General features: G+C 41.1%; 1 protein-coding gene across 1 annotated transcript in view; it reads left to right on the forward strand.

The window, feature by feature from the left end:
- Positions 1-24,238, forward strand: part of Nt5c (5' nucleotidase C) — a 41,199-nt gene extending 16,961 nt beyond the window's left edge. The window contains exons 10-14 of the mRNA XM_075682057.1: positions 6,668-6,752; positions 9,066-9,206; positions 13,308-13,394; positions 18,511-18,569; positions 19,763-24,238. Coding sequence (XP_075538172.1) covers positions 6,668-6,752; positions 9,066-9,206; positions 13,308-13,394; positions 18,511-18,569; positions 19,763-19,967 — 577 coding nt within the window. The 3' untranslated portion in view covers positions 19,968-24,238. The remainder of the gene's footprint in view (positions 1-6,667; positions 6,753-9,065; positions 9,207-13,307; positions 13,395-18,510; positions 18,570-19,762) is intronic.
- Positions 24,239-27,599: the final 3,361 nt, after the last annotated feature.

Here is a 27,599-nt window from a genome sequence, read left to right on the forward strand (position 1 = left end):
GAAACCTATGAACACAAATTTTCTTCGTAATTACAGCATCTCCTGAAAAGACCGGGCCAAGGCTAATGCTTCCGGCGGTGTAGCCATAGTAGCTACCAAGTCTGTAGCTTGCTGGCACGTCACCCTTCAGACGCCCCTTGAGGCACGTCAGTTCGAGCCATTCTTTTTAATAAATTTTTCACTGTATATTCCATATATATACCCCTGAACCATCATCTAAAAAAAATAGACTTTTATAACTGCATTGATCTGCTTCCCAAGCCTTGCATACTCATGGGAGATTTTAATGCTTGTAACATAATGTGGGGAGACTCACGATGCGACACGAGAGGTTGACTCATTTAAAATTTCCTTTTAACCTTTGGTGCAAGCCTCTTCAATAAGAAAGAACCAACGTATTATAAACCGCATCATAAGTCATACTCATCAATAGGCCTGGCGATCGGCTCTGCTTTTATCTTCCCTGATTTAGAATGGGGTGTAATTGAAAATCCATTTGGAAGTGATCACTTCCCAGTAATGCTGAACTTGGTAAACCCACATGACTTCCCTCCACACTTCCCTCACTGGAAACTGGCCTCAGCTGACTGGGAACGTTTTAGAGAATCCGCCTACTTATCACGGGATTTCATAGGTAATTTTAGTATAGATCATGCTGTTTCATACTTTACCACTTTTATCATTGACACCGCTGAAAAGTTCATTCCTCAAACAAGAGGCACTTTACTCAAAAGATGAGTCCCCTGTTGGAATGACGATTGTAGAAAGGCACAGGAGAGACAAAACAAAGCTTGGTGCAAACAAAGTGAAAGTCCTACAGCCGAAAATTTAATAGAATTTAAACAGGTTAAATCACAGGGAAGAAGGACACGACGACAGGCAAACAGGGCAAGCTGGCAGAGGTTTCTCTCAAGTATAAATTCGTATACTGAAGAAGGTAAAGTATGGGACGGGCTAAAAAGGCTAAAGGGACAAGAAATTCATCCGTTGCCCCTAGTGAATGATGAAGCGAACAGCTTGGAAGACCAAGCTGATGCTCTTGGCAAACACTTTCAGCGCATCTCCAATTCTAACCATTATTCCGAGACATTCCTAAAGAACAAACAAGTAGCAGAACGCAAGGCTATTGACCGCAAATGCAGACAGAATGAAGCCTATAACGTGCCTTTTAACACTGCTAAGTTTAGAGCCTCCTTGACTGCATGTCAGAGCTCTGCACCTGGACCTGACAGGATGATGTACGACATGATTAGCCTCCCCAGTGATACTCAAACAACTCTACTCACACTTTTTAACGCTATATGGGCTGCGGGGTACCTCCCTACCACATGGAAAGAAACCCTTGTCATCCCAATTTTGAAACAAGGCAAAGACCCCACCTTAGTAACAAGTTACCGCCCAATTGCTCTCACAAGTTCTATATGCAAGCTTTTTGAAAAAATGATAAACCGTCAGCTTTTACACTTCTTTGAGTCAAACAAAATTCTTGATCCATATCAGTGTGGTTTTGGAGTAGGATGGTCTACAACCAACTATCTTGTGCGCATTGAAGCAAACATTCGCAACGCCTTCGTGCATAAACAATCCTCCTTATTCGTGTTTCTCGATATGGAAAAGGCAGACGATACAACTTGGTGTTACAGAATCCTGCATGACCTGTCGACGCTGGGCATCCACGGCACTATGTTAAACATTATAGAAAGCTACCCACGCAACCGAACATTCCGGGTGAAGATGGGTAATGCACTGTCGCATGCATTCATACACCCCAGGGAGGCATAATGAGTTGCACGCGCTTTGTTGTTACCATCATCTATTTTATATTCCGTCTACATAGATGACATACAAGTAGGTTTCAAATCCTGCAATGTAACGGTCTGTTAGAGACAAGTACAACAGTGCTTGAACAAAGTTTTTAAGTGGGCAGATGAAAACGGGTTACCCCAACAAAAGTTCTTGTGTTCTTTTCACCAGGAAGAAAGGGCGTGCTGCATATCCCACTGTCGATGAGCAAAACGTGAACAAGGTGAATGCAGGAGCCAACGTTTCGACAAGTGGACTTGTCTTCTTCAAACGTTTCGACAAGTGGACTTGTCTTCTTCAAGGCCTTGAAGAAGACAAGTCCACTTGTTGAAACGTTGGCTCCTGCATTCACCTTGTTCACGTTTTGCTCATCGTCTTGAATTGCCATCTCCCGCATTCCCCGTCTTTTCTCTGGATTTGTCCCACTGTCGAAATATATGAGCAGCAAATACCTGTGAACAAAGAACACAAATTCCTGGGTGTTATACTTGACTACAGGCTTACTTTCATACCACATGTAACATACCTTAAAGCAAAATGTCTAAAAACGATGAACTTACTTAAAATCCTATCCCGCACAACATGGGGTAATGACAGAAAGGGTTTATTGAATCTTTACAGGAGCTTAATTCGATCACAATTGGACTATGGTGCCGTGGTATATCACTCTGCTGCCCTGAGCACGCTAAAGATGCTAGATCTCATCCACCATCTGGGTAACCGTCTGGCCACTGGCGCATTTAGAACAAGCCCTGTCGAAAGCCTATACATAGTCAGATGAGTGGTCACTCCATTTTCAGAGAACATACATCAGTTTAATTTAACCTATTTTCTCAAAGTGCACTCTAATCATAAACATCTGTGTTCCACAGCCGTTAATGACTTAACGTCTGCAACACCTTTTTGTAGTAGATCCTCTATGAGACTACCTTTCTCATTGTGTGTGAGAGAACTTAGCGAAGAAATGGATGTCCCGATTCTTGAACATCGCCTAATGCCTCCAGAAAAGCTATTACTGCCCTGGGAGTGACAGGTGATAGAATGTGATGAATCCTTTGTAGAGGTCACAAAGCACGCTCCTGAGCTTGAAATTGCCATGCATTTCCGTGAACTTCAATCGAAGTACTCCTGCTCTGAATACAACACAGATGCGTCAAAACCGCATGCTGGCATATCTTATGCTGCCGTTGATCCCTCTTTTTCTAAAACTGACATATTGAACCCCCTAACAAGTATTTTCAGTGTAGAAGCCTGTGCAGTACTGTCTGCGGTAAAACGTATGAAGAAATTAAAACTTCACAGAGCAGTCATATTCACAGACTCGTTAAGTCTTGTAAAAGCGTTAATGTCTTTACAAAAGCATACAAATTCTGTTTTTATTGAACTTTACTCACTCTTGTGCAACATTTATTTATCACAGAGACATGTAGTAATATTCTGGGTTCCTGGCCATAGAAGAATCGAGGGTAATGTGCTTGCTGATAAAATCGTCAAATCAATAGCATCGCAGGGTATTCATTCTGCTGCTGTCCCTGCCACAGACATGAAGCCTTTCCTATGAAACAAACTGCGAAGCCACTGGCAATGCTTGTGGGATGCTGACACGAGCACTAAGCTTTACATTATTAAGCCGAAGCTAGGTTTCTGGCCCCCAACTGCAAAAACACAAAGAACAGGTGTCCTATTCACTATACTGAGAATAGGACACACATTTGGCACTCGTAACTTTCACTTGACTGGTAACGAGCATCCAACCTGTGGTAGATGTGGTGACAGGCTGACCATCCTTCATGTCTTCCTGGAGTGTCGGGAAGCCAAAAGAGACAGAAAGAAACATTTTCCTCTTGCATACCGCTATTGTGTCCCTTTTCATCCGGCTGTTTCTTGGTGAAGAACCACTTTTTAAGACCATAGCAGTCCTTGCTTTCTTGAATGGTGAGCTACATGTTATAAGCCTATTAAATTCGTAGCACATCCTGTTTCCAGAGGATGCCGCTATGATAGCTGTTTTGTATAGCACATGCCTCTAGGCCCTTCTGTTTCAAGGGCTCTGGTGAGGCAGTAGTTCTCTAGCCAATTTTAGCATCTCACATATTTTGTATATTGGATCATTCTTTCGCAGTGTGTCTTAGTGCTCATAATACACATCATTAGTCATTGCCGTAATCTTATTACACATACATTTTATGCAATATACAGCAACTGTTTTAGGCCCTTTTACAGCCACGTCACATCAACTTCATAGAACTCATCAATCCACTGCGAACTCATTAACACTAGCATGCCACTCTTTGGCCATACCTGGTGCTTGCGCCATTAAACATCACACATTCATGTTCAAACATAGCTTTTTTCCTTCAACAATTGAATGTTGCAATGCATTGCCCGGAAATGTTCATTCTTTGCTCCTAACCGAGACAGACTTTTTGTTTGCAATTGACTTATGATGTTATTGCCACTCCTGCTATAGCCCAAGATGGGCTGCAGTATGTAATAAATAAACAAACAAACAAACAAACAAACAACAAACACCTTAAGGTTTTATGACTTCAAACAATCACAAGCTTGTTTATATCGCCACATACATAAAGCAGCAGAGTTGATCATTAGTGCTAGTGTTATGAGAGGCTTAAAGGTAAAATACTAAATTTTATGTGAGCATGAGAAAAGCCATTGCTTAACTTTGCAGGACAAACATAGCTATTGCATGCATGCATTGTCACAACTCGAAACACATTTGGCAACTGTATACCAGTTTGCCATTATAACAGCCTTGCATTTGTGAATATGGATTAGTATCAAGAGGGAAAAGAGGTCCTTGATGGAGGCCTTGCATTGTGAATCCTTACCAACTAGTTCAGCTTTCTGTCGTTCTAAGGATTGTGATATTGAAACACGTGCTTGTTTATCCTTTTTCCGGGACTACATTTCACCCCTAACAACTTAAAGCTATCACTCAGCGCAAGATGCGCCTGTATGATTTGGAACTTGCTCGAATGTTATAGTTGACTCTCTCTGTTGTGCATGTTCTCGTCTAACTTTGTGTAATCAGTTTGTATGTACAATACGAATTGTATAGTACTTTCTGGAAGGCAAGCGGGCACCAGTGATTATGCTGGAACATTAGACAAGCCATGTATAAAAGCCGACGCTTGACTCGCAGACCTGATTTTCGCCGATCACCAACTGTGCTCGCCACTATCGTTGTGCTCAACTATTACTTATATTTCTGGGCACAGGTTCACCCACTGAAAAGTTAGTTTCTAGGTGCACAGTTTTGCTACTGTGTTCTTCATCGTCATTACAACGTACAATGTAGCAGCCTTCAGCTCCTGGCCGTTTGATGTCAATGTTGAATGGCTGTGCAGCGTGAAAGCTTTGGGAGTTTTATCAAAAAAATAGAATACTCTTTAGCTGTTTAAAAAGAAATCTTATTAAGACCGTGTCTAATGTTATAAAAAATAAATGTAGCCCTTCTAATCATCTGCTGCCTCCTTACTGCCAGCTGCATGACCGAGATGTAACTGGCCCATGTACCTCTAGAAACAAACCATTCATTAGTTCTGCACAAGAAAAAAATTGCTACAAAAGTACAATTTATCTCCAGCAGTTTCTAAAAGTATCATGCTTTGAGGTTTTCACGCAGCAAGGGCACAGACTTATTGGGTACAAATTTAACTCTAGCACATTGACTGTTAAGTTTTTTCAACGTCCTTGTATGGATGTGTCGAGGCTAAGAGTTTTTTTTTTTTTTTTTGCTTCCCCAACAATTTCTTGAGCACACTTGTGTCGAAAGTTTACTTCATTGTAGCTTTCTGGCAATGAAATCAGTTGGAAGTTGGTGCCTGTCCTGTCCTTCTTGACTGTCTCCTATATGGCTCAATTCCTAAGATTGCATTTCGTTCCATTTGACTAAAGGAGCAGACTCTATTGAGTGTGCCATGTTTGTAATTGAAACACTTTTTATTCAATGTGGAAGAAACATTCACTTGTATCTTTTATGTAAAGAATGTGTGCATGCAGTTATTTTAGAGCAATGTTAATGCACATGTGCCCTCATTTCTGCACCCTAATGTGAGTTAGTGCTACTTTCCTTTTCAAGAAGGTGTCGGTGAGCAAAATGATTTTTTTTTCTTAGGTTCTTGTCGTCGATTCCTGATGGAAAACTAAAGTTATGTCTTTGTGCGGGAGATATCAGACAGGGTGTCTAGAACAGTTGGAGTTAGCAAGCAGACAGGCTTCTCAAAATAAGCCCAAATATGTCCTTGGCTTACCAAAAAATGGCCAGAAAACAAGAAGAATATTTCACCCAAAGAACTTAAAATTCAGTTATTTTGAATTAAAAATTAATGTTCTACATTGTATTCTTCATGAATGTTAAAAGGTATGGCTTGATCTGCTGTAAGCAGTGGGTTATAATCATTGCACATAGGTTGCTGTCATTAATTATACAGCTAGGTTCACTACCATGACTTAGAATACAGTGAAGTAATGGTAGTAATAGTTTTTGGTTTGCTCTTCAGGTTTCCCACAAACTGTACACATCCAAACGAATGCTTAAGTGCACCAGCCCACCCGAAAACCAGAAAAACTCATTAGCACTAAAATGTATGTAATGATGTCATTTCTTAATTTTATTACGCTTGCGTGTTAACAATTCCAAAAAGCTGTGACAAGCTATTGGATAACTTCACAAGTAACTAGGCGAGAGCAATGAGACCAAGCTTTTGTATTAATGAGTAGCACTGGCCACCCTTATCTGCCACAACTGAAGCAGATAAGGGCAACCTTGTCAGCTCTGATGCTATTTCTCACTTTTAAGATGCACACACATGCACTCACCTGCAAAAACCTCTTCTTGCAGACCGTTCCGTGTCTATGACCCGGAAACAAAGAGTCAGCTCTGGGAGCGTGTCACCAAACTGGAGAAGAACAAGGTCTACATTGAGGTTTGTGGTGTTGTTATTGTTGCATCTGATAAACATCATGATTTTTCTTGATGGTAACACGATCATGAAAGTGTTAAAATGTAGTGCAAGTAGCATGCAGAGACAGAAGAGCAATGGACGCACACACACAATGTGAACTTGCAGCTACTTTTTATTCCCAGTAAAGAGTGACACTTCTTGTCATTCACCCAAAAGGATAACACATAAATATTAATCGTAATGTTTATTTGTTACCTTTTGGCTAGACATATGTTCTGTGATGTAACATGTGGGATGTATAAGTGTCGCTGTTTCCCAGGAATAGCATGTTGTTGGAAGTTAGTTTCGTGTGCACCTGTCCTTACCCGCCGCGGTGGCCCGGTGGCTCTGGCTTTGCACTGCCGAGGTCATGTGTCCACACACAACCAAGGGAGCATTCCATGACCTCGTCAAGCAAACACGTCAGTCATAAGCCCATGAAACAGCCGCAACATAGTGAAATGGCCATTCCATCACTTTATGCATTGTTTCAGGGGCACAAGGCACACAAAGTGCTTCATGTGTCCTGTGCCCCTTCTCGCGTCTTGTGCACCTACAGTGTCTGAGGCCAGCTGAGGCAAGCAATGGACGTGTCACCGCGTGACCACTGTATCTTTGTTTTACTTTTTGCCAGTGTCCATTTTCTCATGATTGTCACTGTTATCAAGTTATCGCTTGGCACAAGACGCACCCACAGTATCCTAAATTTCTTGAACGTTGTTGCTAATTCTATAGCAAAGGAATTGCTAGCACATTTTGCACAGCTTGCAAGTAGTGTTGTACATTCTCAAATGTACGTGAGTACCAGTAGTTACTCTGGAATGTACAGTAAGACACATATAAATGGCAAACACATTTAACCCATGATATCAAATTCGACGACAGCTGACTTTGTTCGCTACTAGTATTTCAGAAATTTTGTCTATTGTTTGTCTTTCTGGGCACAAGTTTGCCTTATGAATAGCCAGATTTCTAAGTCATACTATTGGTAGTTTTTGTCTCTTCATCATTACTATAACAATAAAATATGAAGTATATAGTATAGTCCATCACAACACATATTGATACATGGATGCAACATTAAAGTAAAACATCTCAAGAGCTATCATTCAGCTAAATTTAATAATGAATATGGTACTACATATTTACATGCTAGCAGTGTACATGGAATAATAGCAATAGGAAGCTTTGTAGTACAGGAAGTGCAAGCTGAAACTGTCATGCCGATAAAGTGTGTGTATGATGAAACAGGAGCAAGTGCAACAGCAAAATAACTGTTGCACAATTTTCTTTTGTTTCTTTGTACAAATGCCATTATGAATTGCCTATTTCCAGGATGTGTAACAAAGCAACTATGAAAACAAACTTTCTTATAGCTCTTGCTTCGAAAAGTTTTGAGTTCAGGGCTATGTGTTAGTTAAAACAAATGAGCGGCTGAAATAAAGAAAATAAAATGTGAGAAGATTATGCGCAGTAGCTGAGGAGTAGATAGTAACATTAGTATTTTTATGTAACTTGTGGGGAAGTCTGGGCCTGGCTAGCTAGTTAAATTAAAATTAAATCAAACAGTGGTGTTTATTGCCCCAAAGCTGTGCAGTCGGTTACAGACCCTTTTCACCTGCTAGTTCACTCATTCTAAACAGATGGCGCTTGCACCAAGCCTAATCATTTCTTGCCTAAAGACCCGCCACATCGCCTTCGCAGTGGCTCACTTCCCAGTTGCAGCAGGCACGTTTCCAGAGGTATTAGACACAAAAATTCTTCTCATACTTAGATTTATGTGTATGTTAACGAACATCAAATGGTTGAAATGAGTCCAGAGCCCCAGTGCTACCGCGTCCTTCTTAAGCCACTGCACACTTTGTACACCCATGAAAGCCACTGTACAACTGTGGGAGTGCGATGAAAAGTTTGTCGCACTCCCACAAAGTTTGACGAAAGGACGCCATGATGGGGGTCAGGCTCCAGATTAATTTAGACCTCCTGAGATGTTTTAACCTGCACCTAAATATTGAGCGTTTTCTTGCATTTTGCTCCGATTGAATTGTGGCCGTGGTGGCCATGAATGAAACCTGTGACCTTCTGCTTAGCAGCAAGTTGGCAGATAGTTTCATTTAGTTGTGGGCTTTCTTTTGTCACTTTCTTGGCCACGATGTTGCTGCCGCTGTTCGGCATGCTGGCTGAATGGGCAAGAGCTCCCACAAACGTTGGAAGCGTCAACTGAATTGAGGACATTCTGCTAAAAACTGCCCTCTGAGATGCACTTCATTGCTGCACATCATGTTCCCCACCCAGGGCACAGTCACACAGCTCCAGGCCATGACTGGCTGGTGTGGCAACAGCGTCCTGTACTTCGGAGATCAGATCTACAGTGACCTCGCTGACCTGACGCTCAACTATGGCTGGAGAACGGGTGCCATCATATGGGAGCTGGCGGTGAGTGCTCACTGCCACATTAGTGCTGCTGCAATTGATGACAACTGTTTGATCTGGCAAAACACAGTGAAGATCACACGCCACACTTGCCACTGTGTGTGAGCGATTCTGAAATTGTACAGCTATGCATGATGTTGTATATTTGATTCCCAACTCCAGTGGCTGCATTCTAATAGGCACAGAATGTACAGACACCCACATACTTAGTGAATTCATATGCATGCCAAAGAACCCAGGCGGTGAAAATTATTCCAGTATACTCTACAGTAATAGTCAAAGACAATGACAACTTTATTATACTATAAAGGCACAGCAGTGTCCAAGGTGTCAGTGTTATGAGAGATATTACCAAAGCAAAACTGGGGGATGAACCTCCTATTGCATGTGCTATAGTTTATTACATAAGCAGGTGAGTACATTACAAGCAGAGCTGTACAGTATCCAAAATACATGTATCTTAGATACTACCTTAAGATATTTTGTGGGTATCTTGTATCTGTATCATGATACATTTGGCAAGGTGTGTATCATATCTGTATTTCCGATACATTATACAAAGTATTGTGTATCCTAAAGTACAAGCTACACTCGGTAACAAAACCCATGACATCTCCCAGAGTCACTGAGGCAAGCAATTGACGGCAGGTAAAGTTAGAATCTAAGAGATGGCAGTTTGATGCTAACTAATTTTTTAAATAACCATTTACGATTGACAAAATCTCATGCTGTGTAGCGCTATTAGTGACAATTTATAAAACGTTACCATACAACTTTTTAATCTCAGTCACTAGGCGGAATGTTGCAACTACAGAGTGGAAGTCAAGCCAGTTCTCATGGCATACCTTTTTGCTCGAAACAGTGTGCAGAACGATTTTCGAGAAATATGCTCTGAACACATGTCGTGAAATCTACTGCCGTTTCTGCTAACAGTCCTGCAAACATTTTGCACAGTGCATAAACATATAATTTGGAATAACAATGTATGTCACTTCAGGTTCCGAGCGCTTTGATTGCGAGTGCTGACCCAATCACTGTTATGTACCTGCACAAACGTTTTGCAATTAAATTTGAAGCTGCAAAAAGTGGGTGCTAAACAAGAGAGAAACATATCTGCCTTTGCGCCAGCAGGCTGTTCGAAGTCAGTTGACCTGAAGGAAACTATCTGCCAGATTATTCTGCTGCAGCTACACAAAATTTGATTAGCAATTGACCCCGAGGAATGATTTGGATAACATGAGACAGAACAACATGGCTGCTGTCTCAATCAGCGAGCAGTGCGAGAAGGTGTATACAGGGGAATTTGGAGCCTGCTTTCGTTCTGTACTCTATCAAGAAAGCCATTTTTTTTACTAATTCAAACACAAGTTCATTAACCTTGCGCCTCCAAGTTTTAGAACACGATGCCTTTGACAGGGTAACTACCTCCTTAGTTGCTTCTACATGGGTACTTTGATGTGACAACAAAACTTGCTGAATAGTTTCTGCTCTATTTCCGGATGTTACGGACACTTGTCATTGGCAAATTGTTCTTAAATGGAACATTGTCTGCTGTTAGATGATCTACTGTGTGTGTGTGTGCTTTATGGTTAGATGAATATAAAGTCAAATCTGGATGCACATTTTGCAAAACCAGCAGTGTGTACTGCTCCACAACGAGCTTTAAAGTCAACTGCTATAAAATTATGGGTTACGTAAAAATCTAGATTCAGACAGTCTCATTGCAAAATTTACTTTTGAAAATCGAGTAGATGCATCGTGAAAGGCTTGCGAACATAGGCATTTCTGATACTGAAACTAGAAAAAAGAATGCTTACATTACCACTTGCCGGAAGTGACGCGTGATTGAGATAGCACAACTTTGCAGCACAACATCCAACATTAGGCACCACCTGCGGATACCCGCAGCGAGCTGAGAAATTTTGGAGGGGGCATGCTGGGACTTGCATCATAGCCACTAAGCACCAGAAACACACGTCATCTGCTTAGGAGCTATTCGAAGCCTGTCAATAAGAAAATTTCATGATTTTGAGTCATGCAGCTGTTTCAAGATTGCTTGAGTAGTATATTTGCTACCACTTTATTGCCAAAGTGAGATTTCGTTGCACTTGGTCTAACATTAAGTTTAAATTATGCACACTTTGAACATTGATACAAACTCACAATGACAGTGTCATGATTATAACAATGGCGATATGGGCATCTTATTTGAAACAGGGTAGTAGTATACGTCACCAAGTTCGATCTTCATACATTCTGGTGTTTCTTGTCTCTAAGTACCTTGATGCACTAAGCTACATTCACTGACATACGGAAATGAAAACTTCATAAGGCAATATATTGCTCATAAACATTATTATCTCCATAGAATGCACAACCTGTAATACCTTCAATTCCAGGGCATAATACGCAGATAACACACTGAAGCCTAATGTGGGATGGATAAGAACATATAGAAACAAATACATAGAAAACTAACACGCTGATGCACATTATAATTGGGCCATTGCACTCGGTGCATTGCACCGGTGCAATTGCACCGTGCACCGGTGCAATTTTTCTGTGCCTCCTTTGCACTCGGTGCATTGCACCGAGTGCAAAGGAGGCACGGAAAAATTGCGCATTGCGCAGCGTGGCTGCTTTGATATGATGTTAGTGCTGCTGGCCACATGAACTGTTGCAGAATAGCGATGTAATACTTAATAGATTGTCGAAAAAGAATTTACATACAGTAAAAGGAGCAAGGTCATAGGAATTTGCAGTAAACACCTGCAAACTTGCAGCAACCCCTGTAGTGTAACTATAAGGAGAAATTTATGTATTGAAGTATCTGAAGATACAAATGGCATGTATCATATTGGGTACAATTAGTTTGCGAGCATCTTGAATCTGTATCATGATACATTTACAAAGTATTTTTGCCCAGCTCTGATTACGAGGTAGGTTTTCTACATGTAGTGCACTTACATAATTGAAGTGTAATATTGGAACATGAAAGCTGATCAGTTATAGATTTCTCAGCATACTGGGCAGTTAGGCCCCCTTAGGCACGATCCAGATGTCGGACAATGGCGAACCAGAGTGAACAAACACAATGACGCCAGCATAAGAAGACCATGCTGCAAAGTTGGGTCCTAAATGCCGATGTAGCCTCCTTGAATAGTCTGCTGTCTTAATCGCACACAGTACTCCATATTATATAAGATTCTAATATTTATAGTCTTAGGCCAGTACTCCCCTCATTCACGCATGACCAAAAATTGTTGAACAAGGTGTGTCGCTGGAGCCAACATTTCAACAAGGGGACTTTTCTTCTTCATGGTAACAGCAGTTGTTACCATAATGAGGACAAGTGTTTACCTTGATGAAAACAAGTTGTTATCATGACAAGGACAAGTTGTTGCTAGGGCAAAGACAAGTCCCTTTGTCGAATTGTTTGCTCTAGAGACATCTTTTATTTGACGGTCATTTCAAGTTTATACATTCCTGTGAACCTCTGTCTAATTTGAATATCCATGCATATACATTAAGGCACTGCACTGTATGCTTGACCTGAGTGGAATGACTTGAACTGCTTGCACTTTTTGCTTTGTAACCCACAAGTCTGAGCTGTGCATATCGACGCTGCAATTCATTTTCATTTGCTCGCTAGGTCTGTCATGCGTGTTAACTTGTTTCACAACACACATCTCTGAGTTTGAGCATTCATACAGGTCATCCTTTAGTTTACATTCCGTTTTGCTTCCATGTGTTCAGAGAATGTTACTTTATACCTTTACATATATGTAACTGACAAAAAGATCTCTGTCTTATAACAAGTTGTCTTATTCAGTGTTTTCTTTAATTACAAGGAATAATAAACCATATATATTTTTTCTATATTTTCTATAGAGGACATTGTATGCAAAACTTTTGTGAAGTCAAAACAAATTTGAAATTTTTGGTAGTTTTCTCAGAATAAACTGCGAATTAGAAGGATAAAGTTTCACTTTGTTTGGTAACCAGAACGGTTATTTTTTAACCAAACACATGATCCTAAACACGAACACTAGAGCAGGAACTTGCTAAACAAGAGTATGCTGATCTTTCATTTTCTTCCTCTAGAACGAGATTAAGATCCTAAACTCTGAAGAATTTAGACACACTGTCAGCTGGCTTCAGTCTCTGCAGCACTTGATTGAAGAGATGCAGGTAAGTTTTTCATAGGTGTGTTTAAACTGCTTGTAGAGGTTGTTGTGCTGATTACACTGAATGAGATAGTAGTGTGCTAGTGAAATTTTGGTATTCAAGGTATTTTTTGCTAAGCAAGTGTTGAACAACGCTTACCATGCAGGTGTTTCGTGCATATATAATTGATAATCAGATCAGCAACAGCGCCATAGTATTGAATTGAAGTTTATTTCATATATAAGTACATTTAGGCATGAGCTATATACAGAAGGCGGTCTCGTATTCAAAAACTGTAAGGGCGAGCCCTCCTGTTAATACTTACAACAGGAAAATAAGATGTGTTATTACAGCAAATGGGAAATTGGCGCATACATGAAAAAAGTAAGAGCATAAATATGTAGTAAAACATGAAACATAGGTATGAAAGAAAAGAAAGGGATAAAAACAAAGAAAAACAAAGATACATAACACATATAAAAAGTCAACTTTATAGATGTTGCAAGAACACACGCACCTCGAATTTATATGAACTAATGGCAGAATATTCTATAAGCTTAGTGCGTAAGGCATTCCATAGTGAGGTTGAGGCAAAATTAGCAGTGAATTCTCCATAATTAGTTCTTGGTTTAGGCAACAAGAAGTTATTCTGTGAAGCGAATCTCATAGAAGCAACATGGGAGAACTGATCTAGATTAATAAGGGCTGTTGGGAGTTTTCCATTGATGAATTTGCAAAATAAAGTGCCGAGGGAGTATTTGTTTAAGTTATCCAGTGGAAGTACGTTGGGATCACGAAGCAACAACGGAAGCATTATCTGTGGGATTGTTAAATGTCATGATACGTATAGCCTGATTTTGAATATGCTTCTATGAGGACAAATGTGAGGGGTAAGTGCTACCCCATGTAGATATACAGTAATTAAAATGACGGTGCCTAATCCGTAATGAAGTGATAGCAGGGTTTTAATATCAAAGTATGACCTAGCCTTTAGTAAAATCCCAATGCCACATACCGATTTCTTTATTAGTGCGTTCATATGCATAGCAAATTTTAGATGCCTATCTAATTTTACCCCCAGGAAGGTGGTATTGTCAGAAGCAAATATTATGTCATTACCAATGTGAATGTGAATAGATGGAGTGAAAGAAGTGTACCTATTGTGTGAAGAAAAGATAATAAAATTAGAGTTTTTAGTGGTAATACTTAGTCCATTACTCTAGCACCAGTTCAATACATTGGTGGCACCTTTGTTAATTTTGGATAAGAGTAATTCTATACATTTACCTGCACTTTTGGATAAGAGTAATTTTATACATTCACCTGCGCTTAGTATGGTAGTGTCATCAGCATAGAGTACACAATTAGATAAGCTTAGGCATAATGTAAGGTCATTGATACAGATTAAGAATAAGAGAGGACCAAGAACGGAGCCTTGCTGCACACCAATATTAGTTACTTTAGGTAATGGGTAAGTACCAGAAATGTATACCGATTGTTCTCGATCTTGCAAGTAACTGCGGAGTAAAGTTAAAGCTGGGCCGGTTATTCCGATTGATTCTAGCTTCTGAAACAATATACAATGAACAATGGAATCAAATGCCTTTGAAAGGTCAATGAATAATGCAGCAACAAAACTACCAGCATTTATTGCAGTTTTTATGTTGTCTGTTAAAGATATTAATGCTAGCTTAGTAGAAAAGCCTGGCCGAAAACCAAATTGAGTTGGAGAAAAAATGTGAAATTTTTCCAAATAATTAGTCAAATGAGGAACGATAATTTTTTTATTAGCTCTGCTGAAGAAGGAAAGTATGGCATTGGGACGATAGTTCGAAGTGAGGTATTTGTCACCTTTCTTAAAAACAGGAATTAGCTTGTTTTTTTTTTTTTAATGCGGCTGGAAAAATGCCAGTTTGGAATGTTAGGTTGATGATGTGTGAAAACATGTCACAGATTAAATGGGCTATTAATTTAATGTGAACTGAGTGAACGCCGTCCTGTCCTGCACTTGTGTCTTTCATGTTATGGATGACAATGTATATTTCTTCGGATGAGACAGGATAAAGAAAGAACGTGTGAGGCAAATGAGAGCATAAGGAATTGACAGGTTTAAAAGAGTAGACTTCCTGTACAGGAAATGAACTATTGAATTAATTTGCAATGACACAGGGGTTATCGTAGGAGTCATCTCCTGACTGAATCTTGGGTATAAGGGTATTAGGTGTAATCCTGCCGAGAAAAGAATTGATTACATTCCATTGCTGTTTCCAATTATTGCCAGTGCTTTTAATCATGTTCTCGTAATAAGTCTTTTTAGTGTCCTTGAGAAGCCTCCCTAAAATGTTAGAATATGTCCTATAGTGATTACATAAATTAATGTTGAATGGGTGACTCTTTCTTTCTTTATAAAGGTCATCTTTCTTTCGTGGACAGTTCAATAGGATAGTGGTTATCCACGGGTTAGATGCAGTCGAAAACTTATGTCCAAGTAATTAATTTAGTGCTTGCGGTGAGGGCTATGATACTCGAAAACTTCTGATAAGCAATTTCTGGAATTAATGTTGCAAATACTGGTGACCAGTCTGTGCGACTGATTAGGTCTATGAATAATGAGTTGTTTAGCTTGCTCTTAAAACACTGCTTCTCAGTTTTAGGCAGAATACTTCATTGAGTGAAGACAGTGAAGAATTGAGTGGTCAGTTTGGATACTTCAGTAACACCAGCATTAGGAGGAGGACTAAGATTAGATAATATATGGTCAATAAGAGTACCTTGTCCATCAGAAGTGCCATGGATTGGAACAGTCAGTAGACATTGATAACCATATCCGTTGATGCAGGTAACATATTAAGTGACAGGTGCGGTGGGCTCTTCTAGAAGATGAATATTTATGTCTCCTAATATAATGATGTGTTTTTGTTCTATAGATAGGTCATGCATGTTTTGCCCAAAGCAAAACAGAACTCATTAATAGAAGATGAAGGTGATCTATAAATGGAAGCCATAACTAAGTTCTTTCTACGGGGTCTCTTCTGAAAGTGTAGGACTCGTTTTTAAAAAAAAAATTTATTCATGAGAATAGTACAAACGATTAGAATTTTTCAAAGTAGCACCCTTTCGCATCTACACACTGCTGCCAACGAGTTTTTCAGTTTTCGTACGCCTCCAGAAATGCCTGGGCTGGAATGCTGTTTAGCTCCCTCGTCACGGCCTGTTGAACCGCCTCTACCGATGTGTGATGCTTCCCCTTGAGCGTCGATTTTATTCTCGGGAATAGAAAAAAGTCTCGCAGGGCCAAGTCGCAAGTTTAAACCACTTCAGTTACAGTTTTCTATACTGCATAGGTTTACTTTCTTTCTTCAGCAGAATATTTAGCTAGCTCTTGAGTGGCCCTTGTGCAGAGAAAATGTGAAATCACCAATGTAGAAATTAGGTTTGCTATTCACCACTTACCCAGCTAAATTTAATCTACAGGAATTCTGAGTCTGGTGGCATACCGTGTTCAGTCTTTCAAGTCAGCAATTGCTGGTTGCCTGGTGCCTTTTAGAAAGAACTTGAGGCATAGAGAATGCTAAAAAATTACCTACGAGGTGTGATCAAGGTGTGAGATTGGAATGATTGCACACTGGCCAAACCGGCTAACAGGTCGCACTGTGGCAGCTTTTTGCCTTTTCAACTCTATAACTGCCTGTAAGCAAGCTACAGCCACTAAAGTAAATAGGTGCAGTGACCAGTCTATAATTTTTGAGGCAGTAAAAATGAGTGACGTGAAAGATCAATGCATGTGTGTGACATTGCGCCTTAAACTTGGGAGAGCTGCAAACGAAATGCGGAAAATGCTTCAGCGAGCCTCCTAGGACAATTGTACGAGTCGATCACATTGCTTTGAGTGGTACAGTTATTTAAAAGCGGGAAGGGTGTCGACTTATGAAGATTTCCGAAGTTGACGAGCTTCCATGTCAACAGGTGATTTTCACATCAAAGAAGTTTGTGGATTGCTTCTACAAAACAGTGTTTTTGATATAAGAGATATTGCTGAAGATGTAGGCATCTGCTTCAGATCGTGCCAAGTAATTCTGACTGAAAAACTGAACATGCATCTCACTGCTATGAAATTTATGCCCCGTGTGTTGACAGATGACCAAAAGGTGAACCGTGTTAACATCAGTCAAGAACTGCTTGATCATGCCAGTGCTGATGAAAGAGTTTCAAAAATTATTGTAACAAGGGATGAAATCTGGGTGCATGAGTATAACGTTGATACCAAGGCTCAGTCATCACAGCGGGTGGGGTCAAAGAAAGCTTGGATGAGTCGATTGATCATGAAGGTGATGTTGGTGGTTTCCTTTGACTGGCAAGGCACTCTTTATTACAGGTACATTCCATGTGGACAGACAGTAAACAAGGGCTCTACGTGGCTGTTATGGAGTGTTTAAGGGCAGCCATATGCCATAAGAGTCCTCATCTTTGGGCGAACAGAGTTGGGGAGACAAAGCACCAGTTCAATTATTGTTCCTTGTGCATTAGTTTCTGGCAAAAAAAAAATTAAACAACCATTGTACCAGAGCTACCCTACTCCCTAGATAGGGCTCCAGCAGATTTTTTTTATTTCCTAAGTTGAGGTTCTTATTTGAAAAGCTCAGGAAAAATTTGCAGAAGGAGTTGTTTGCTATTCCTAAAGAAGCATTCCAAAAGGCTTTCCAAAGTTGAAAGAAGCTGTGGGAGCGATCTGTTACTAGCAAGGAAACTACTTCAAAGGCAACAAATTATTGCAACTGCCGAGTCTTTTTCTTTTTTACTTATACCTCATATGTCAAAATTAAGTACACATATATGCACTGTACTGTCATTTTTATGCACGTGAGATACAGGCACACCATAATATAACAAACGCAAATATAACAAGTTATTGGATACAACACGATAGATATAAAATGTTTTCTCGCTGATATCGGCATGTGACGAACGTATGCTTATAATAAATGTTGGATATATTGAAGGTGTTTTCGTATGGAATGCAAGTTTGTTACAACAAGGTTAGAGGGTGTTACATTTTCATGCATGACCCTAGGGCCCCTTCTGTGATGTGGTGGGCTCTCCTGTCACATTACACAATGATTGTTCTTGCGATTAAATCCAGGACCATGAGGACATTGAGGACTTCATTGAACAACTCCTGCAGGAACGAGATCAGCTCAGGTAAGCAAATTATACAGTGTTTCATTAAAAGCAAATAGCATTCATGCATCGATTGTATTTTGTACTACTAGTATAACTATTTGGGAATGCAATGTAGGTCTCTTCTCACAAAGGGACTTGCCAGGTAGCAATATGTTGACAGACTTTTTTTTTTTACACAACTTCAGTGGTTGGCTGGACTGTGGCAGCATGCGCCAGTATAAATGAAGAGAGTTTAGGCCTCCACACACTCTGCCACAGTGTAAAACTGGAATTTCTTGCTTCCTCATTTTTATATTAGTTTATACATTTCCCTACAAGCACTGTACTTGCATAAGCATGGCTTCTGTCAGCAGTGCTTGCTTTTGAGCACGTATGTACTAGCATTATAAGTACTGCCTTCTTGAGATAAATATGCTACTTTCTTTTTAGCCCTCCGTGCAACAAACGTTGCGTACTATACAAGGCAGCCTCGAATAAAATGTCAAGTCTAGCTGCCAGTCTTGGTTATTGCCAGTCCATTGAAAAGGGGGGGGAGGGGAGGACTACCAGAGCTCTCCGCAGTAGGGATGGCATAGTAAAACTCAACATGTTGATCTGGCAATTAGTTGCCAGCAGATACTGTCAAAATCTCGGATGTCATTGGGATCAGACACAGGCATTTCAAGGTGTCATGGCAGCAGGCCTTTCATTACTCCATACTTTCTGGATTACCAAGCCTTTGCTTATTATAAGTCTCACATATTGGCAATGTACAAGTGCAATCTGTCAGTCGAACTGAACATTTATCTTTAGTTACACTTTAAAGGGACACTAAACTGAAGCATTGATTCAACCTAGACATTTTCTGCACTTCCGGGCAGCGTCCATTGGTTCTTGGCCGCAGTAAAGTAAAAGTGCTGCTGTCTGCTGGGCTTCCTGACATCTGTCTCATAGAGCCTTAGTAGCCATCTAGCTTGAAAGTCACAGCTCTGCCGAGTGCCAAGCCCAAGTGGGCTCGTGTCAGTGTATTTGTCCATCAGCCATTATAAAGGGCCAGGCATCAAAGCGCATCATCGTCATTACCTAAGCCCACAGCCTTTAGTATCCCTTTAAACCTTTCAATAAACACAAACTGTGCATCGTAGTGCTTTGCATTGACCTATTTGAAAAATCATGGTTGCGTGGTTGCATTTGTTTCTGCTTCTTCTTTCTCCCATACGCTACTCAAACAGGAAAACCACGAAGTCTCTGTTCAACCCCAACTTCGGAAGCATCTTCCGCACGCATCACAATCCGACATACTTCTCCCGACGTCTGTTCCGCTACTCAGACATCTACATGTCGCATGTCACTAACCTGCTCAACTACTCACTGCGACATACCTTCTACCCACGTCGTGGAGCACTCCCCCATGAATGCCACACCCCACACAGCTAAGTTCCTTGTCATTGAGATTGCTTTGGTTGAATGGTGGAGTGGTATGCCACTTAGTTCACTCAGCGCCGGCTGCATTTTTTCTATGCGGCAAAATTACCATGCATACAGAGCGGGGTCAGTCCTGTGCGGTGAACCGCACTTTACTGCGACAGGCAAGCGGTGCAAAGCCAAATGAAATAGCAGACGATGCTTCCTGACCTTCAACATCAAAGTATTCCAGGGTACGAAGTAGGTAATGCATAAGCTAAGTGGACAGACATTCGGTTTGAACTTTGATGGAACAGCAAAACAGAGAAAGTGTATTTGATCAGTAAAGAAATGAGAGATGTAGCAGAAGTGGAGATAACAATGCTCATGAGGATGAGTAGTGGAGGCTGATCTGCTTTAGCATCATAGCAGATGAGAAGAAAGATTTCAGAGAAGTGTTCCTTTATGGTGTCGTTCACTGACACTGCGTTAAGGAGGTGATGTCCTCGAATGTGCTTCATACATTTCTGATAGAAAGAGAATCGTGGGATGTTAACTTCCTAAAAAAATAGCAGTGCTCCTACCTGTAATGGCCTTGATATGTTATGTTGTGTAGTTGTGAAGTAACCGAAATGCTGATTGATGCTGGCCCTCTTTTAATTCAGCTAATATTATGGCTAGACCGCATTGAATTATGTAGTCAAGTTGTTTCCTTAAGGATATCCCACTATCCACGAAGAGTGTTAGCAGTCCCAGTAACGTCCTTTTTCCTGACAGTATAGGCAGGCATATTTGGGATTTAAAATGTCAATACAAATCATGCACGCACCAGCAATGGTTTCACACGACGAAAAGCTAATAGGAGCTCCAACGGAATTGAAGCAAACTGCTATGGTTACACATGTTGGGTGGCATGCATTGCTTAGCAAAGTAGACAGCATTGTTGAGACTGGGTCTGTTCCAAATAGTCACCTTGGCAGATTACATATGCAAAGTAAGATGGGATGGATAAAGCCATGTCGATGTCATATCATTCATAAAGCAGCCTGTCATACTCTCTTGTTGTGAACACTGTCACACTATGGTACCGCATCCAAGTCAGTTTTTTTTTCTAAATCTTTTTACGCTCATACCAGATATCTCACACCCGTAGCACGTGTTTGGTGTGCTGCTTTTTTAGGTGATTACCAATGGCCAAGAGGCAGTGTCAAAAACAGCTAGTCTGCTTGAGAAAATCGCAGTGCTGGTAGGACTTGCGTGACTCCACTTTTTATTATTCGTAATGTCATTGCTATCATTGCTAGTTGCTATTGCTATCATTGCTATCATTGCTAATATCAGCAATGATATTTGTAATATCACTGCTGGTCACCTATTGCATTACTAAATTCGTCAGCAAAGTTAAAATTAAGGAGAGAGAGAAAGAGATATTTTTGGGTTTTTGCAGCTGCCCCAGAATGATTTGAACTCTGTGTCATTACTTTTATTTTTTTTTTTCACAATTTTCACAAAAGCTCATTTAATACTGCAATGCTTATCCCTTTCACCATGCAGGTTTTTGTGAAAGTCCGTTAAGGATACTATTACCCAATGGGCGTCATTAGCAACATAGAAAGCGATCGAATACTCCAGTCATCATTTAGACACCTTGATAACTTTTTTTCCCCTTGTCTGCCCATTTATCGCACTAACATCATGGCATGTGCATCTTTAATTGTACATTTGGGTCATGTTGGAGAGGAACAAACTCAGGTATTGGGAAGGAGTCAACCACTCAAGGGAGATTATCACTTCAGTGACAGTCCTGCATGTTTACGTACTTACTATTTGACACTTACTTGGCAATGGAATGTATGCAATGGAATGTGTTCATTGGTTGTGTGCCTGCCTGTATCTAATGATGTGTGACTGCCCAACTGGAAGTACTGTGGAATTCTAATTTTTAAGACCCAATTCCCTCTTTATTGTTAGGCTGTTTCCTATCTTTAACAGCACTGCAAGAGTTACATGTCACTCATGTATGTAATAATTTAAGATCCAACCTCCATGTTATGAGGTATAGCAAGCCACTGACCAGTCATGTATTACCACGAATTGCTATTCTTTCTGTTAGCATTTCACCTTTTTGGTGTGTACATTAGCATGGTGAAAAACAAATCCAAGCATAGTTTACTGTAGAAATCAGCCTTCTTCACCTGAGATGAAGCCTCTGTTATCAGCAGCGCAGTTCCCTGAGGATTTTGTCATTGTGGGGCAGCATCAAAAAGCATTGTTCATTTGCGCTCAGGGCAAACAGCAGGTACAGGTACAAAAGTACAGCATTTTACTGGCTATGGCAATCGAGGTAGTAAGAGTTTGTTCTGGTGGCTGCCAACACAAGCCACTTATTTTCCACAAGCTCAAGCCTTACCACCTCCTTCTGTGTTTGTTCTCCTGTTTGAATCCATGCCCAAGATATTTTGTTTAAATGCTTCTGCCAGCCCTAAACAGAGGCTGATTGTCGAGAGTACCAATAAGAGTAAGAGGCTTAATGGCCACACTATTGTTACCCGCTCATATTTTATAAACACCTCAGCAGTGTTGGCAGAGACTAGTGAATTAACGTGAGAAAAATGCAGCCAGCAAAGGTGAATTGAGTACAGCCGGTGAATGATTGCTCGGCCAGTGAGCTTGCACTGTGCACGGCTAATGGAAGAAAAAAGTTGTTCAAGAGAGAGTGTGTGTGTGTGTGCATCAAGTGACACATAATTGTGCAGCTGACAGAAGCATTACAAATGGTTTTTCTCTTTGTCAGGGTAAGAAAGCTCAGTGGTTTTGTGTTATGGGATGAAAAGAAGTGTCATTCACTGCATATTAGCTGTAGTTTTCTGTTGTGGTTAGTGAAGTATGGTTGCCAAGTTTTACAAATACTAAGAGCTGTTGCTGTCCCATCTTGAAGTTATATATATATATATATATCTTTCTGTGTATTTTTATTAACCTATACTTTACAACGCATGCATCTTTGTATAGTTTTCTACGAGTCTTTTTGTGATTGTGCATAGGAAATTTTCCAATGACATTTCCACATCTGTAATCTCACTGAGTTATATGCATCTGTTCATGAAACTGGTCTGGAGTATTTCTTTTTACTTTGACGCAGCTTTTCCTACGTAAACCAAGCAGTCTTTCATCATTAAAAGAATAGCAACAGGTTGCTTTGCTCTATGCTATTGAGTGCTGAGTTATTCTGACAAATAGTTCTGGAGCCACATTGTTTTTAAGTATGATCAGTCATTGATGTTCATAAAGGTTTAATGATTGATACAATGTTACTGCACTTATTTGAATTGTCTAGCCATTTGTGCTTGCCTTTACACATTGTTCTGCCCTTTTGACCCGCTTTTGGCATTGGGGGCGCAAGTTTTGCTTTTCTTTTTCTAGTTGTGTTTACAGCAGAGTTGGTATGGCTGTGTAAACTAATGATCGTTGCACTAGAATCAAGTGGTGCTATCAAGAGCCTGGCATAAGAAGAAAAAGCACACACAGCTGGCGCAGGTGCGTTTGTATGTCTTACTTTCTGCGGCACATGCAATGTTTCATTCTACGATCTGTTCCTATGAATTGCTGTTGCTGCGAGCTGATCGACTTCTGCCGAGTGTTTAGATATGCAAATGCTGGAGGGCTTTCACTGTACAGACTGTTCAATTCTGTATGTGTTGAAATCAGTGTTTCCGGTGTGTGTTCTTGTCTATTGCTTTCTGCAGGATAACAGGTATCAGTCCATTAGGAACTCGTCAGTCCTGCACGAGTATTTTCGTCGTATTGATGCGCACTTTGTGCAGCATAATTGATCTGTCAGCTCACATAACACAGTATTTGTAGCTCAAAAGTTGATGCATTCTAGTTGGCTTAGGTTACTTGTCAGGACCTGTTCCATTAGTCAGGAGTAGTACAACTCAAATAGAAGGCATTGTGCCATAAAGGACAGCCAAATGTGATGCACAAGAGATTCAGTGTTCTTTGTAAAAATAAATTGGTCATTGTACTGTTACCCTTTATGTAAGTTGGCTTAACTACCTTGAAGAAGTATCGTGTATCATTTGGCTACATTCTGGTGCACTTAAGACATGCACTTCAGTTAACCTTGTAAGCATGTGTACCCGTTGCTGTCTGTTTTATTCGTTGGAATCACTGTTGCCTGCTACTCATTTCCTTGAGTTTACTGACACGTCTCTGTTGTAAACTTTGTTAGCTTGTTTTTTCTACGAGAGTAAAAAATGACTGTTCAGTGAAATAAAATCTGTAATCTACGAACAAGAGAATGCATGTATTGTGTCCATATTGTGGCATTGAGGTTAACTTTTCATGTATGTATATACTTATGTAGTATGTGGAAATACAAGAAATTTCCTGAGGTATAATGTGAAATGCTTGCACTTTAGTGCACATGGCAAGCATATTTGCATAATGAACAACATATATTATCTCTAGTGTTTTGACGACAATAAATGTTTGCAGGTAGTTGTGAATAAGGAATGGTGGAAATTGTTACGCACAAACATTAATTTGATGAACTTTGCTGGGATGGCACTTTTAAATTAACAAGCTGAGCACTTGGATTGCTCAAACATTATTGCAGTTATACCTTATCGATTAGTTAAGTAAATTACAATTTTATCTTATTAATTTTTTATTCAGTAATTATTCGTGCAAAACGCAAAACAAAGTAGTAATGATTAGCGTGAACAACGCCCTTCAACATACGGTGATCGCCGTTCACGTAAACACCTCCGTTATTGCGCACGCACATGCACACACGCGCACGCACGCACGCACGCACGCACGCACGCACACACTCACACTGTTAGTGACATCTGGTTGGGACAGCGGGTTTAGGAGGCATGCAAAACAAGGCGGCGTGGACAACTTGTAGACGCGCTTCTGCACACACCTATTTTGACTTAACCAACATAGCTGTCCTCCATGCGCTAAGGGGGTCAACATGCGGGCTGGTGACGTCACTCCTGCCGCCCACAGTTTCCCGCACCGTCCTAGCTTTCAAAACGCTCCTGTCTCAGCTTTAACAGTTCTGCCCGCAAGAACGCGACCATGTTAATTAGGAAGAGTCAAATATGTGGGAAAGACTGCTTACAGAACTTTGCATATCTTTAATTGGTTTAGGCTTAACAACGCTATAAAGAAGAGCAAACCTTTCGCTCACTTATCGTCGATACGGTGAACTTTTCTTTTTTTTTACTGGCGCTATGTCAGCCACATTTGTGGGACAAGCTGGAGGGAACAGCCATTTGTAACTTTTCAGGTGACTATTCATGCACGAACCTCGACACGGTTTCGTCTGTGCGTATCCGATGTACACCTTGAAAGCTGGCTTCACGGCTGAAAGAGGCCTTCTGTGGAAAAGCCCGCCTTCTGTAAGGCGGGCTTTTCGATAGGCGGCATAGTTCCACCCGGCGAACAGGAACACTTTCAAATACTCGGTAACTCGTCGCGGTGGCTGAGTAGCAGACTTGTACAATCGTGATCAAAAGTTTGGGGACCAAGGGTTCCGCGATCTTTTTTTTTTTTCGCGGCCTGGGCATTTCGGCTGAAAACGAAAGCCCACAAGTACGCGCGTGTGTTTGATCAGTAAAATGTAGTTAACCAATTCCAGGCCGCGGAGCTGCGCTTGAATATATATATATATATAATATATATAATATGGTGCCGTGGTCCTCAAGCCTTTGATCGCGACTATACATATCTTAATATGCTATACTCAGTTGCTCTGTCTTAAACATTTTTTTATAGTTTTTTGGCATATTGAAAATACATTGAGAGAGGAGTATTTGTGATGTAGCCTAAATACATTACACATTTCGTAGTATCTTCTACTCGTTATCTCAAATAACCTAGATCGAATAGTCAACCCCTTTAGCAAGAGAGCACAAGAACAAACTACATGGCCGCTACAGGCACAATACCGTATAGACTCGTGTAAGGGCCGCACTTTTGTCCCATAATTCTGACGAGGTACGGCCCTTACAGTGTGTCGCAGTATAGGCGGAGACGTGAGGAGGGCGTAAGGTCACGAATGTAGTGTCAAACGCGATGTCGCATGCAGGAGACTGGGATTATAGGTCGTCGGCGGCATTCAGATAGTTGTGTCAGAGGTCATAAAATCGAGACAAAATTGCGAACAAAGCGTCTGAAGTAAGAACAGAGGCCGCTGAAGATGCGGAGATATTTGAGTGTCTTAGGTTTTGGAAACTCTGCCACAACGCGAAATTTTGATGGGTCGGGACAGGTTACCTCTTTGGATACGACGTGACCTATAGAATCACGAGCTTGCGCGCGGCGAACTGGCACTTTTTCAGGTTCAGTTGCAGACCATGACCAGGTCAAGGACGTGAACACTTGCCTATAAGGTGGAGAAGATGCGCGTTGAAAACGGAAAGCGTTGAAAACGATGTGGTCGAGGTAGCATAAACACGTGCTCCATTTTAGGCCGCGCAAAATATTGTCGATCATCCGTTGAAATGTTGCAGGCGCATTGCTTAGTCCAAATGGAATCACGTTAAGTTCGTATAAACCAGCTGGAGTAACGAGTGTGGTTTTAGGGCGATCAACTGCCGACATAGGGAGCTGCCAGTAGCCCGAGCGTAAATTCGACGAAGAGACTAATTCAGCGCCTTGCAAGCGCTGTCCAGAGCGTCGTCTATGCGCGGTAGAGGGCCCACGTCTTTTCGTCTTTTTCTTAAGACGGCGATAATCCACGCAGAGCATGTCGTACACGTGCTGATGACCTGACGCTCTTCGGCTGCGACGCAGTACGGGCGCTGCCGCAATGGCGCGTTGGATCCAATGTCGATGTGTCGACTGACGGTCGATGTGCGGCGCAGATTAGGCTGAGCGACGTCACCAGAAGAACGAAACTGGGCAAGCAGGTGAAGGAGCTAGGAGCTTCGCTATGAAGTAAAGTCATCGGCAATGAAAGGAGTGAATGCGTCAGATGATGGAGGAGCAGAAGTGGGAAGTGCACAATAGTCAGTGAGCTCTGCGTACGAAGCATCCGGTACGTCGATAATAATCATGTCATGAAGGAGCTGAACACGTCCAAGTGCTTCGCCGCAGGAGCCTTCAGTGTTGTTGGAAGCGGATTGCAGACAACTGTATGAGGCCGAAACCGCCTGAAATGTCAAGCGTGGTGAAAGGGAGCGGAGTATCTTTGCGCGTTATGAAGAGTTCCGAAAGAGTGAAGAGGACACAGCCTTCAAAGACAGCGGCACAGAAAAAAAAAAAAAAAAGAATAACTTCCGGCGAGTACGGCGGTATTATTATGTTTTCCCGAAGGACCAGCTTAGCAGAAATAGAAGTGCCGCCGGCGAGAGACTTGTCACACAGAGGCGATAATGTGACTTCAGCACGCGCACAGTAAATGGCGTTATTTCGCGAGAGAAAGTCCCAACCAAGTATAAAGTTGCGAGAGCAGGGCGGCAGAACCACAAGCTCGACAGAACGCCCCGAATAACAACTCTTGCTGTGCGGAGAGAAAACCAAAGAAAGTGGCGTCGTAACTTTTCGTAGAGCGCGAGAGAGGCGTTCGTTTAGTATATAGACACGGCAGCTCCAGTATCAGCGCAACGGTAGGGGCGCCGTCAACAGTAAGGTCGACAACGTTCGAAA

This window comes from Dermacentor variabilis, chromosome 2 (assembly GCF_050947875.1).
Source record: "Dermacentor variabilis isolate Ectoservices chromosome 2, ASM5094787v1, whole genome shotgun sequence".
Lineage (NCBI taxonomy): Eukaryota > Metazoa > Arthropoda > Arachnida > Ixodida > Ixodidae > Dermacentor > Dermacentor variabilis.